The sequence below is a fragment of the Syngnathoides biaculeatus genome, chromosome 18, assembly GCF_019802595.1.
Source record: "Syngnathoides biaculeatus isolate LvHL_M chromosome 18, ASM1980259v1, whole genome shotgun sequence".
Classification (NCBI taxonomy): Eukaryota; Metazoa; Chordata; class Actinopteri; order Syngnathiformes; family Syngnathidae; genus Syngnathoides; species Syngnathoides biaculeatus.
The window spans coordinates 2,199,219-2,212,412 of NC_084657.1; the positions used below are offsets into that span (position 1 = coordinate 2,199,219).

Consider the following 13,194-nt stretch of genomic DNA (forward strand, 5'->3'; position numbering starts at 1 on the left):
GGTTTTACTGGAATCATGACTCATGACACCAGCCTACAGGTGTGCTGAGATCAAAATAACTTGGTAGTATGAAAACATTGAGCTTGAGGTCAGTCCTTACTCACTAAAGTTAGTGATTCAAGTGTTTTATTGTATACACAAGCACTGGAACACGTCATTGAATTTTACAACCATAAACCCAAATCAGACAATGCCACGTTAAACATCTTTGACGTGTGATGTGACTCATTCTGGGGATTCCAAAAAGACCAAGAACTTGGATGAGCAGTCACAGAGAAGGAAAGAAGTGCTTGTGAAGAGACATTCGAACGTTTGGAATATTAGTTTGTGTAGCTTCTTGGCTGAATTGAATTCACTTTAAATCTGCAGCCAGGATTTAAAATGGATCGAGGAAGTATTAATAGTGCAGTTTCCCGAAAGAGGGCCATAATGACTGTGAAACTATTTCTTGTTTCATTGCCTCATCACAAAAATTAATGGATAACTACATGTTTGTCCATTTAGTGCTCAAGTTATTATTTGGTAACAAGAAATGTCTGCAACAGCTCAACATTATTTATGACATGACAATTTAAGAGTTCAGAAAAGATTCGAGCAAGAGTCCTGGACGTTGTCACAAGTGATTTGCTATTGCGGGCCACATAGAATGATGTGGTGGGCCAGAAGTTGCCCATGAGCTTGGGTTTGAGACCAGTCCGTTATATTATTGTCAGAAAAATGGTATGCAAAGGTAGTTTATCTACACCGTATTTTCCCAACTCGAAATTTTACACACCATATTAAGCCACACCAATAATAACTGTACTACAACTTCTAATTATTATTAGCCGTGTTCTATTTAACGTTTAGGTTTTTTTTTTTCAGCTGCATAATTAATAAAATCAGTCATATAAAACAATCAAAATCATGTAAAAAAAAAAAAATAAAGAGATCCGTGGCGAATGTGCAGGACATTGGAGGACAAATGTGACCCTCCGCGCATGGAAAATCCTGACGGCTGACGCGTGGGACGTCATAAATACATGACGTGATCTTGTACAGTTTAAACGTGTGTGTAAGTGTCGGTGTCACGGAATACGTTTTAATTAAGTGAAAGTTGATGTGGTCGCCTACAAAACTCTTGTCAATTCCGTCATCCCATCTGCGCGTGTTACGTGAACGCAGTCACCTGAGTTTGAGATGTGCATGCACCGCGAGGTGAGAACCACCCGAGTGACAAAATGGATCAGATGTGGCCCAGTTGTGATCCCAGAGACGTGCGCTTCAATTACCAAGCCTTGCAAGGTCCGACCCTGGCCGGCCCGGACCTGTTCAATGGGCCGCAGCCAGTCCTGCCGCAGGTTTACATGAACAGCGCTGCGGGATTTTACAGTCACGGCCAGGTAACAAAGAGCGTTACAAGGGGACTTTGCGAGTGTATTGCTCCCAACATACTACAACTTACGTTTATTGACATCGGAGATAAGTACGCAGTACCCTTGTCTTATATTTTCAAAGTATGGTGGGTTTTGGCTTGGTTGTCGTAATGCATGCTTTTGATTTGTGAGGGACTTGTTCAGGTTGTGCACCAGTACAAAATTGCCAAGTAGTAAGTAACACGCAGTACTGTGCATTAAAAAAAAAAAAAAAAAAAAAAAAAATCTGTCTGCTTTCACGATGATGCAGTACACTTGTACACCACTAAAGTATACCCACAAAAGCAAAACAATCTTGAATTACTACCACCTGACAGTGTAAATCACAATGGTTGCTTGGTGTATTTTTCCGACTTCAAGTTCTCTTGCTTCCCGCGCTGTACTTTTCAGTGTTTTATTCTGCTTCCGTTGGCTGTTTTTGCTGGTATGTACAGTACATCCCTTCGAAAGGCTGAAAGTAATTATTAGCCCAAAGGTAAACAGTAATCACTGCAATAAAATTTAAAACAGTGAAAGAAATAGTTGCGTGAGTTTCAAAATTAATTGATTACCGAATTCATCAACTATTTTGACAATAGATCGTTTGGAGACCTTGTCTAACTTAAATTTTTCCAAATCCTTTGCACCTATTGTAAATACTCAGATTTCTGTTGTCTTCCTTGAAAGCAGACTTAATATCTTTGTGTTTCATCATAATGAGATATTTGCAAACATTTGATTTTACTTTGGAAAACAATGATTAAGATTTTGGCCCAATTTCTGACATGCTACAGACCAAACGATGAACCGAATCATAAATCAATTTAATTTTGTGCATTTTCTGCACCATTAATATGAAAAATAATGTCCTATTGTGGCTTAAATGGGTGAAAATGTTCAAAAGTTGTTTCATCAGTTCATCCAAGTAAAAAAAATCATCAGATTAAGCGATGACTAAAATAAATTGCAAAAGGTCACGTTGATTCGTAAGCGCTGCCCATGTGTCATTGAGCAAGGGAACAACCGCTACATTTGCTGGCCTCATACTGCAGTCCCAAGTGAAAGATGAGTGAAAGGTCAAGCACACAATTGAAGACTTATCAGCCTGTTTTTGTCCATCCATCCATTTTTTTCCTGAGCTGCTTATTCTCACAAGGATTGCGGAAATGTTGGAGACAATCCCAGCTGTCATCGGGCAGGAGGTGAGGTACACCATGAACTGGTTGCCAGCCAATCGCAGGACACGTAGAAACAAATAGCCATTCACACTCAATTTGACACTCGTAATCACACCTAGAGTGAATTTAGTCTCCAATGAATGCATGTTTTTGGGATGTGGGTGGAAACTGGAGTGCCCAGAGAAAACCCACACGGGCGCAGGGAGAACACGCAAACCCCACACAGGCGGGGCCCAGATTTGAATCCCGGACCTCATAACTGTGAGGTCAATGCTCTAACCAGTGCCACCCAATCTTAAAAGTCTTATAAGAGTATCATATATGATTGTCCTTTGGTTTTGTGTGTGTTAAAAGTGGATTCGTCCTGATTTTAGGGTCCAAAACTGGCGGGCTGACAATCTTAAATGATGAAGGTATTTAATATTTATGACATGTGTGTGGGCAATGCCCGTTTATCCCGAGACATGACTGCGAGAATGCTGACATGGAAGACAAAGCAGCCAATCAAACAAACACAGAAGCGACTGTTTATAAAAACAAAAACGTCTTACCAGCCGTTTTATGTCGACGGCAAAAAGTATTTTCCAAAGGAATTTTTTTTTTTTTTTTTTTCTGAGAACATCGCCGTTTTAAAAGGCTCTTTAGCTCCAGCAACCTTCTGGAGCACTTGGGAAAGTTCAACGCGTACTCTGACGTGTTTCTAATTCGGTTTTGTGAGATTGCGTGTGATCCCGCGAGACTTGGAGATCGGCGTTGCAATAAACTCTTTTTTGAGATAGATAGATAGCTAGATAGATAGATAGATAGATAGATAGATAGATAGATAGATAGATAGATAGATAGATAGATAGATAGATAGATAGATAGATAGATAGATAGATAGATAGATAGATGCGGTAAATGCATTTATGTTTTATGTAACGTTGTGATGATCCCATAATATGGTCGTGTAACCCCTCGTATTTTCCACAGCAGGTGCCATATTGGTGGCCTGTGCAAAACTTCGTTCCTCCAGCATCAGTCAATTTTGCTGCTCCTCCACAAATGGTAAAACTTTGCTTGGCCAAACATACATTTTGGGGGATTAAACAATCCAAAAAAAAAAACCCAAAACAATATCTAGCCACACGAGTTTTTGCTTCATCTATTTGTACTCTTTTCATCTGTCTTTTTTTCCTCCTGTTTTTTTTTTTTTTTTGTTTTTTTCAGATGGGAGGCACAACAATGATGATGCCTGGGAACCAAAATCTCACTCCCGGTGTGTTTCTGTAAGTGAAAATATGTATTAAACAGCAATACTGTATTGATAAACAGTGAACCTTCAAAAGCAGAACACCCCTGTTCAGAGTTCAACCAGTTTTTCAATCAATTATATCTTGGGGTTCAAACAACCATCGTGCACGTTGTCAGATGAAACCTCAACGATTCTCACTTGGGCAAATCTCGTGACGCTTCTGCTTGGTGAAAAAAATGGGTTCTGCTTTTTTGGGGGTGGGGTGGGTGGGGCTAATGCCACCACAGAAAGGTATACAATGTCTAGAACTAGAAATGTAACTTATGCAATATGGGAAGCAGACAACTACACGCATCTCTATTTGTGCTGTTAATGTCAATATGACTATTGCTAAGTTGTTGTTTTTTTTCTTAAAAGAAATTTTAAAAGCCTGCTGTTAATCCTAATGTAAATCAATATAAGCACCCTCTTCACCATGTCGGAATCAATCACGCACCGTCAAAGTAACAGTGAGTGTTGCTTTTCCTTTTTTTATATTAAAAATGGTTAACTTCTTTTTACACTGGAATGGTGAATAAGGAGATAAAAAATATGAGGAGATGCTTTTTAGAAATTCTCCTAAACTTCCCAAAACACTACGCGTCGTCAGAGTTGAGGTTGTATTTTGTTCATGTAATTATAAAGTGATTGGTGGCACAGTGGTGTGCTTGCATTTTAGAAACATGCATTGTAGGTAAATTGAAGCCTCTAAATTAGCCGTAGATGATGAAGATGAGGCGGCACTGGTTGGAGCGTTGGCCTCACAGTTCTGAGGACTGGGGTTCAAATCCCGGCACCGCGTGTGTGTAGTTTGCATGTTCTCCCCCCTGGCTGCGTGGGTTTTCCCCAGGAACGCCGGTTTCCTCCCACATCCCAAAAACATGCAACATTGATTGGAGACTCTAAATTGCCCCTAGGTGTGATTGGGAGTGCCTATTTTTTGTCTCTATGTGCCCTGCGATTGGCTGGCAACCAGTTCAGGGTGTACCCTGCCCCCTGTCCGTTGACAGCTGGGATAGGCTCCAGCCCTCCCCGCGACCCTCGTGAGGACAAGCGGCTAAGAAAATGGATGGATGGATGATGAATATGAGTGAATGGTTGCCTATGTGTGGTTTGCTGGGAATCCCTCCACGGTGCACCCAAAGTCAGCCAGGACCATAATCCTAACCCCAACCCTACGCCCCCACCTCGCTTTTGAAACTTAAACAGGATAAGCAGGAGAAAATGGACATACAGCGCAGTGGCCAATTTGTTTATACAGTTAATGGATTTGAGATGGGCGGCACAGTGGATCAGCTGGTAAAGTGTTGGCCTTACAGTTCTGAGTACCCGGGTTAAATCCCGGCCCCGGCTGTGTGGAGATTGCATGTTCTCCCCGTGCCTTCGTGGGTTTCCTCCAGACACTCTGGTTTTCTCCCACAAACCCAAAAACGTGTGAAAATAATTGGACACTCGAAATTGCCCCTAAGTGTGAATGTGATTGTTTGTCTCGATGTGCCCTGCGATCGGCTGGCAACCAGTTCAGGGTGTACCCTGCCTCCTGCCCACTGACAGCTGGGATAGGCTCCAGCACTCCCCGTGACCCTTGTGAGGATATGCGGCGAAACAAGATGGATGGATTTGAGATGAATTTGAATGTATATCCATTTCTTATCGGAAAGTTTTCTTTAAACATGAACAAATAAAGTTGATGAGCTGCGCTGCTCTCCATGTAGTTTTTGTTTTTCAATTGACAAAGTACGTGAAAACCATAAAAGCTGTCCTTAGACTAACTTGAATGAAAGTACACCATAGTGCTGGTTTTAGTCTTCTGATATTTTAGTCTCTTTTCTTCTTTTTCTGCTTCACAGGGTAAAAAATTATAACTTTGTCTTGACTTTGTTAATAGGAGAGATGCAGACGATGAGGTAGAGCATCAGTACATAAAGAAGCCACCAAATGCCTTCATGGTGTTTGCAAGGAAGCATCGCAAAGCACTCATGGGAAAACTGGACAAGAAAGACAGCGCGTCAGTAAATGTCATCCTGGGAGAAATGGTAAGTGTGTCGTCCAGACGATCATAATGCCAAACTATTTTTTGGGATACAGGGTTGGGTTGTTTTTTTTTTTTAATTTTATTTTTGTATCTTGCCTAACTTTGCTTAATATCACTATGATGTTGAATATCATTAAACAAATATCAGAACATGTAAACATAAATGTAGTCTTGAATGTGATTTTATGAAGCTAAAACAATATTGAACGCTAATTTTCTCTTTATTCCCGCTTGTTGAATCATGATGTAATTAGGGATAATTTTAGTTTTTGTATAGCTGAGTACATTTTCACTGACCACATCCAAGCCTGATTACCTCCAGCCCTGGTCAATCAAAAAATGACTTCAACAGAATATTTCTAATAAAATGAAGTCAAGGAAAAGTTCTCAAAAAGCTACAGCAAAACGTCATGATCCAAAGAAATTCAAGAATAGATAAGAAATATAGTAAATGGAATCTATTGCTCTGGAAAGGGTTACAAAGTCATTTCTAAAGCTTTAGGACTCCAGTGAACCACAGTGAGCCATCAAATCCAGAATACATAGGTACACAGTGTTGAATCTTCAAGTGGCCAGTCTAAAAATTGACCCCAAGAGTAAAGAAAAGGGTCGTCCAGGAGGTCTCAAAGAAACACAACACAACAGCTAAAGAACTGCAACCACACTTGCTTTAGTTAAAGTCGGTAGTAATGACTCAACAATAAGGAAGAGAGTGGGGGATAAATGGCATCCAAAGAACAGTTGCAAGGTGAAAACCAGTACTGAACAACATAACATAGAACACAAAACATAACATAGAATATAAAGGACCTCTTATGTTTGGATTGCAAAAAAAAAAAACTAAACAAACACCAGAATTATTCCCAAGACTTTTTGGAGAATATTCGATGAAGTGGCGAAACAAAGTTGCCTGCTTGTGAGCTGTATCTTATTAAAAGTACAGGAAAATACCTCAAGCAATCCTTTGGTTAGCCTAAAAGCAGCACCAGGTGACAGCATGTTTTTTTTTTTCCCCATCATTGTCGCACGATCCATTGTTTGACAACAACTGGTTGCCATGGTAACGGTTGAGCGCGCACAACTTTACAATGCTGAATAATTTACAAAGCAAAAATAGAGCTTAATCTTAAAACAAGAGGAAGTAAATATGTGACAATTATACATGCATGTAGAAATGATTTGAACTTTTACTTTCTCTTTTTCTGTTTAGCAACTCACCAGTTTCAACCAGTTTTACAAGTTAATTTAACATGTCTTCATTTGTCACATTGTCATGGGCCAATCCTGCACATGTTCAGCAAATCCGCTCCATCCGGGGTACTCGTTGAACTATTTTTACCTGCGTATGTTTACATTGACACTGTTGGTATGCGTCCACAGTGGAACTCACTACCGCAGCAAGACCAGGCCAAATACTACGAGGAGGCAGACGTCGAGAGGCGACGTCATGCCCAGTTGTATCCCAACTGGTCAATGTGTGATAACTACGTATGTCCAATATGTCGCGTGACCGCACACCAAATGGTAACGTGGAAGTATTGTTTGTTTGCTGATTTCTGATTGCAATTCTCATTGTGAAGGGCAAAAAGAGGAAGAGGATGAGGGGCACTGCCACTGTTACAGGTAATCCTTTGTTTAGACTGCATTTATCGTCGCCCAGTTCAATAATAAACATTATTATACGTTATTTACATTTGGTTTGGTACTATTTTCACTCAATTCCGGGAGTAAACATTGCATTTCAGTTACAGCGTATATGCGTCGAATTTGTTATTGAGTAAATGTGCAGTTCTCACCTTGCAAAGCTATTTTTCGTTATTTTAGGTTTGTCGAAATGATCTTGGGTTTGTCAAAATCCCACAATTACTCGACAGAATATGTCGGTCATTTGAGTACCAACATGGTTATTATCAGATATTTGCTTCCTGAATTTCCTCTAATCCTGCACTTCATGTAGCAAATCTGCAGAGCAATGGGTACTGCGTGGAACTGTACCGCTTGGTAAAAACAGGACAAAGTGTTGATTGCGTTCAGGGTCCTTGGTCACAAAGTGACTTTTAAATGATGTAAAACAAAGCAGCTTTAGGTGATTATGGCTGGGGTTATTTTGCCTTAAACACTCAAAAAAGAAAAGTTTTGTTGTGTTCTGATTGCTATCTTTCTTGTTCAACAAGATCCCGAAGCTCCACAGCCCACAAGGATGTGTGTGGCTCCGGTCCAGACGGGCATGATGGGGCCCGAACGATACCCAACACAGGGCGAGTCGCAGTCTGTGAGCAACATCGCATGTTTACAACAGCAGCAACAGAAAGCCAACCTTCCCGCTTTCGTGCATAACTTCATGCCTCCAGCAGCTCCGACTACATCCGGGATGGAGTTTTCACAGATTCTGAGTGGTGTCAATTACATGCCCCTGGCCCACGACAAACACACCCGACCCTTGACTGTGAATTCAACTGAGCCTCAGAGTTTGGAGGAAGAGCTCCATGTAATATTGGAGCGATTTGAGGAAGAGTCCTCCACCACACAGACAGAGCAGTCTTCTGCAGCGCTGAATTTAGAAGAAGAGCTCCAAAGCTTACTGGAACGTTTTCAGAACAAGCCCTCGACTGCACAGTTAGGCACAGACAGGCTCCACTGCGTCTTTGAGGGTTTAGGAATCACTGCCCCCGATACGGGAGGTTGTTGAGAGTTCTGCAAGGGCTGCGATGATGGAGCCAACCTATGAAGACAAATCAAGTGCGATTGGAGCATTTTCAAACTGCACGACAGACTTTACTGTTTGTGGTTTTTACTCACAATTGTTCATGAATCATCAACGTTTACAAACTTTTTTGTTGTTTTGTATAGCGTTTTAATCAAGGGCAATCACATGCCTCAGCACTTTATTTTGTTATGAGAGGCCACCGGTTTCTCATGAGAATGGACAACAAAGCAAGCAGCTCGAATGCAATATCTGAACTGTGCTTATGGACATTATTCATATCTTCATTAAGTATTCATTTCATCAGACAGCTACCACCTCGGTCTGTGCTTCAAGACATTGGCTCCTGCCTGTTGCCTTACACCTACCGTAGAAAGGATCCATATACAATTTATTAATGAACTGGCCCAATACAGATTTTCTTTTCTCCCGTGTAGTGTCGTTCAGACATGAATTCATCTCCAAAAGTTTTTTAAACTGAGGTAAATGTCATTCATTTCTGCTGTAGACTGAAAACATTTGGATGTATAGAGACAAAAGTTAAGACTTCTTGTTTAGGTGAGCAAAAGCACTGGTCTTAAAAATCCTTTCATTGGCAAGCAGTTTTTTTTTTTTTATGCCTTCACCACAGACTCAGGTGTTCTGGGGCAAGTATTTTGAACAGGTAAAATACATCGTCTACTGCTTTAACTTTGAGACCAATCTAATACATTCCACTTCTTGCCCCTGATGAACTGTTTTATTTTGGCAGTCTTTAGCTTTGCCCTTTGGTGTAATTTTTTTTTTTTACAGTATTTACTCCCAGCAATGTTTCATTTTCCTTCCTCTTTTCAGGACATTCCATGTGGTTGAACTGGCTCTTTAACCAATGTTTTGTGCAATAGCTATGATTCATTTTCCTTCCCACATCTTCACAACATTTTTGCTCGCATGCATTAGGGTAGATCGAACGAAGAGCGTCACGTCATGTCATCTTACTTTGTTGTCATTGTGTATCTTGCCGCTTGTTGTGGCTGGGACAGGCTCCAGCACGCCTGTAAGCCTTGTCAGGATAAGGATAAAGATAATGGATGGACGGATGAAATACACTAATGACATACATTGTAGTAATGTGTGAAAAGCACAACACTAAGGCCATTGTAACAGTAAAATTTTGTTATATCCAACGTTAATCTCGTCAAACTTTACTGTAGCATCATTGCACTCTTTCACCAAGTACAATATACTTGATGGTTGCGCTTTCATATGCTTCACAGACTGAACCTCCGAAACTGTTATTTTCATCTGTATATAATCTGTAAATATGTTTTTAGCCTCCAAACATGTAGACATACTACAACATACTTGAGGGTTTTGTATTTTGTAACTTCACTGTTTATCATTATCCATAACAGGTGATGCGTCACTTATGCTGCAGTATGTAATTATTTATTTTTGCACTTGTGATTTGAATGCCAGCTGCATTTCATTGACTACAGTATGTACCTCTACTCTGTACAACAACAATAAAACAATATATCAGTCTTCCGGATTCAGATTCTACAATGGCACACAGTCGAGTTTAAGATTCGTCATTTAGAACTACCAAATAAACGAATCTTGCTTCTATCTGGCCTCCGATTTGTCTGACTCGTTGCGGCTGAACAGGATCATTTAGGAAAAGGGTCGTCATCAAGACTCAGTGATTTGTTTTGTTGGGTCACATTTGGTACGGAAGGGGAACAGCATGCAAAACAACTTGCGTGTAAACTGTGGGTCAGAGACTATTTGTTTATGGAGTAAGACAGAATATAGAGAATACATACTTTCCACTACCTCATGTTGCTGAGTGGGAACTACCATGTCCCTATAACATGCTGACTATTCCGCACCAAACATTCTGAAAACAAACACACATATTGTTACACTCCTAACATCGAGTACAGTTATTAGCTGAAGCTGGGTGAAGGCAGAAAGCATTGTAAAACATTTCTGGTACAGTCTGTCTGTCTTTTATAATGACATCCTTTTTTCTATCTACCTGAGTGCAGGATGCTGCAACAGGTCTGTGCCTGTTGTCCTCCAAGGTGTTTTTGTGGTGTGATGTACCCAAACACATTTTGGACTGTGGAAGGAGCACCCAAAGGCAATGCAAGCACAGGAAAGTCCTCTAGTCATTTCTGGCCTTCTCCTCCTCCTCCTCCTCCTCCTTCCAACCCCGCATGGTTTGTCCTTTTTTATGGTTCGCGCAACCTCCGTTCATAGGTAAAATGCTCAATCTCTGCTACCTCATTATCGAGTACCAACAAGCGATTCAGTGCAGGACTGTGGTGGATGTTATAGATTAACTGAATGCAACAAGGTAGTTTTGTATTTCCATTCTGAATTGCAGAGATCACACGGAACTACCACGGAACTATATCACTAACATGGATCATAAAGGTTTTTAGATTTGAGTGACTGAAGAAATCGAGATATCCTCATGTTCTGTTTTTCCAGCAAAAGGTATCACATCAGTCCGAGATCTGACACCACAACAGATGGCACACGATGAGACATCAGACACAAATAACAGAACCAAATAGTCTTTTTCACATCCATGTGACGTAAACGTTGTTGAAATGGGAACTGATGTAATGATTTCTTGGTTACATTTTGTCACGACAAGATCTGGGATTTACACTTGAATATCAATTGCTCACACGTCATTATCTACTGAGGAGGAAAGAGCACATCCATTCGTAATATTTAACCCCCCTCAGTCCTTTTGAAGGTAAATAAAGTTCACCAAAACATTAGGATTATCGTCTTTGCAAAGACTGACTTTTATTGATATTGTAGCCATTGAGTTTTTACTTATTACATACAGTATAGTTGGCCAAATTGCTCTCGTTCCTTTTCAACATCGTCAAAACTAGAAGTTATACATTTCCTGAGTGGCTAAAGCAGGAGGTTTTGTGTTGTTTGGTGGTCATCTTGTGTGGGTTTTTAGCTGTCTCATAATGATGACATTGAGGTGGTGTCGACAAGTATTAGCATCAGTAGCTTTTTCATCATAATTCCCATGAATGTGCATGTGGATTCAGAGATGAAGTGATTTTACTGTGTTCACCATGCACAACATTAATGTGCAATTAGCCTCTTTGAACAATGACGTGATCATAATGGCTTCATAGTCGCTGCTGTCATCCACCGCAGCACTTACGTCACCTTCCTTATCTCGCTTTCATATTGTCTATTACGTACATAGAAATGCTTGTCAGGCAATACTCATTTCACTTCATGAATTATCACTATGCTTGCTTATACCAAGTTATTTCATTGGCTCAAAATGGGCAAAGTAATCTTTTAGTCTAGTCATCGATTATTAACAACTGTTTATGTGCAGAATGGAGCATATTAATGCAGTTGATTTAACAGAAGCAAAGTAGTGTGTGCAAATTTCAACTGCGCAGAGGCACTGTGGATTATCTCTCATCTAGTTTTTCAGTTATGAGACATCTAGTATCCTAACTCAAAGCGGTATTTTGATGTTATAAAGATATTGCCCTATCCAAATTATGATTATAAAGCAGGGTCCTAATGGCATTTCTATTCTTGAACGCAGGTTTGACTCCAAATTAACTGAAGATGTTGGCCTTGGGGCTGAGTTGTTCAAAACGTTTTAACCTAGTTCAGATTGGTCTGGATACGATTAAATCTCAAAAAGGACTATTTCAAACTAGGGTATGTTTAAAAATTCCAAGGGGGAGATTAGGATAGTTTTGATAATAAAAATCAGCGTTATCCTAATTTTATTGGAAGGGTGGACTCAAGCAGGTTTTCACACACGATACATTTGATTGGTCTAAAAACACTGACCATCTGGCTAGAAGGAGAGGTTTGACCAATCTCAGCCAATATGTCTGGTTGGGCACCATGTGGGGAAAATGCAGGCTTCCTGGGCACCAAGTTGGCATGTGGTAGAAGTGTGCAATGGTTCTGGGTTCATATAGGCTCCATGTGGACTAGGTGAGCATGGGCTTGAACTGGGCAAACGTGTACAATAAGGGTTATGGTGGACTAAGTGAGCATGAGTTCGAGCTGGTTACCTATGTCTGGGTCTCATATGAGCTTTATATGAGTGACGTGGGCATGGGTTAAAACTGGTCTCCCATGTCTGGGTACCATAACATTTATATATAGGTTAGTGTTAGGTCAGAACTGGTCAGCTACGTCTCGGTCATGTATGGTTTAAGTGGGCATGGGTTAGTATTGGTCACCAATGGCAGAGCCTGATACGGGTATGGGTTAGAACTGGTCAATCACGTCGGTGTCCTCTAGGACATCCGCCTCACAGTTCTAAGAAATTGGACTCCATTCCGGCCCTGCCTGTGTGGGGTTTTGCGTGGGTTTTCTTCAGGTAAGTCCTGCATTTGGGTCCAACCCCATGTCGCATCCTCGTGACAATATGCCAACACAGGTGCCAAACATTGGGTCCTTCCATGTCCATTTGGAACCCACCTAACAACCAACCAAAACCCACCCAAGACCATGTGGGCTAATACATGTGCGCCCCTCGCGGAACCTATGACCAAAACCAGATCGAACCCATGCCCACCTGCCCACATGCCCATGTTAAAATGGATGGA

At 40.8% G+C, this 13,194-nt stretch overlaps 1 protein-coding gene across 1 annotated transcript; it reads left to right on the top strand.

The window, feature by feature from the left end:
• Positions 1-1,149: 1,149 nt before the first annotated feature.
• On the top strand, positions 1,150-10,028 carry LOC133492035 (transcription factor 7-like 1-B). Its single transcript, XM_061803930.1, has 7 exons — positions 1,150-1,382; positions 3,545-3,619; positions 3,782-3,840; positions 5,734-5,881; positions 7,261-7,368; positions 7,461-7,503; positions 8,055-10,028. The coding sequence occupies exons 1-7, from the start codon at positions 1,221-1,223 to the stop codon at positions 8,567-8,569; spliced, it is 1,110 nt and encodes a 369-aa protein (XP_061659914.1). The 5' UTR covers positions 1,150-1,220; the 3' UTR covers positions 8,570-10,028.
• Positions 10,029-13,194: the final 3,166 nt, after the last annotated feature.

Coding starts and splice junctions, on each gene's coding strand:
- LOC133492035 (XM_061803930.1), top strand. CDS start 1,221: ATGGATCAGATGTGGCCCAGTTGTGATCCCAGAGACGTGCGCTTCAAT. Junction 3,620..3,781: donor TTGCTGCTCCTCCACAAATG/GTAAAACTTTGC, acceptor TGTTTTTTTCAG/ATGGGAGGCACAACAATGAT. Junction 3,841..5,733: donor CTCACTCCCGGTGTGTTTCT/GTAAGTGAAAAT, acceptor CTTTGTTAATAG/GAGAGATGCAGACGATGAGG.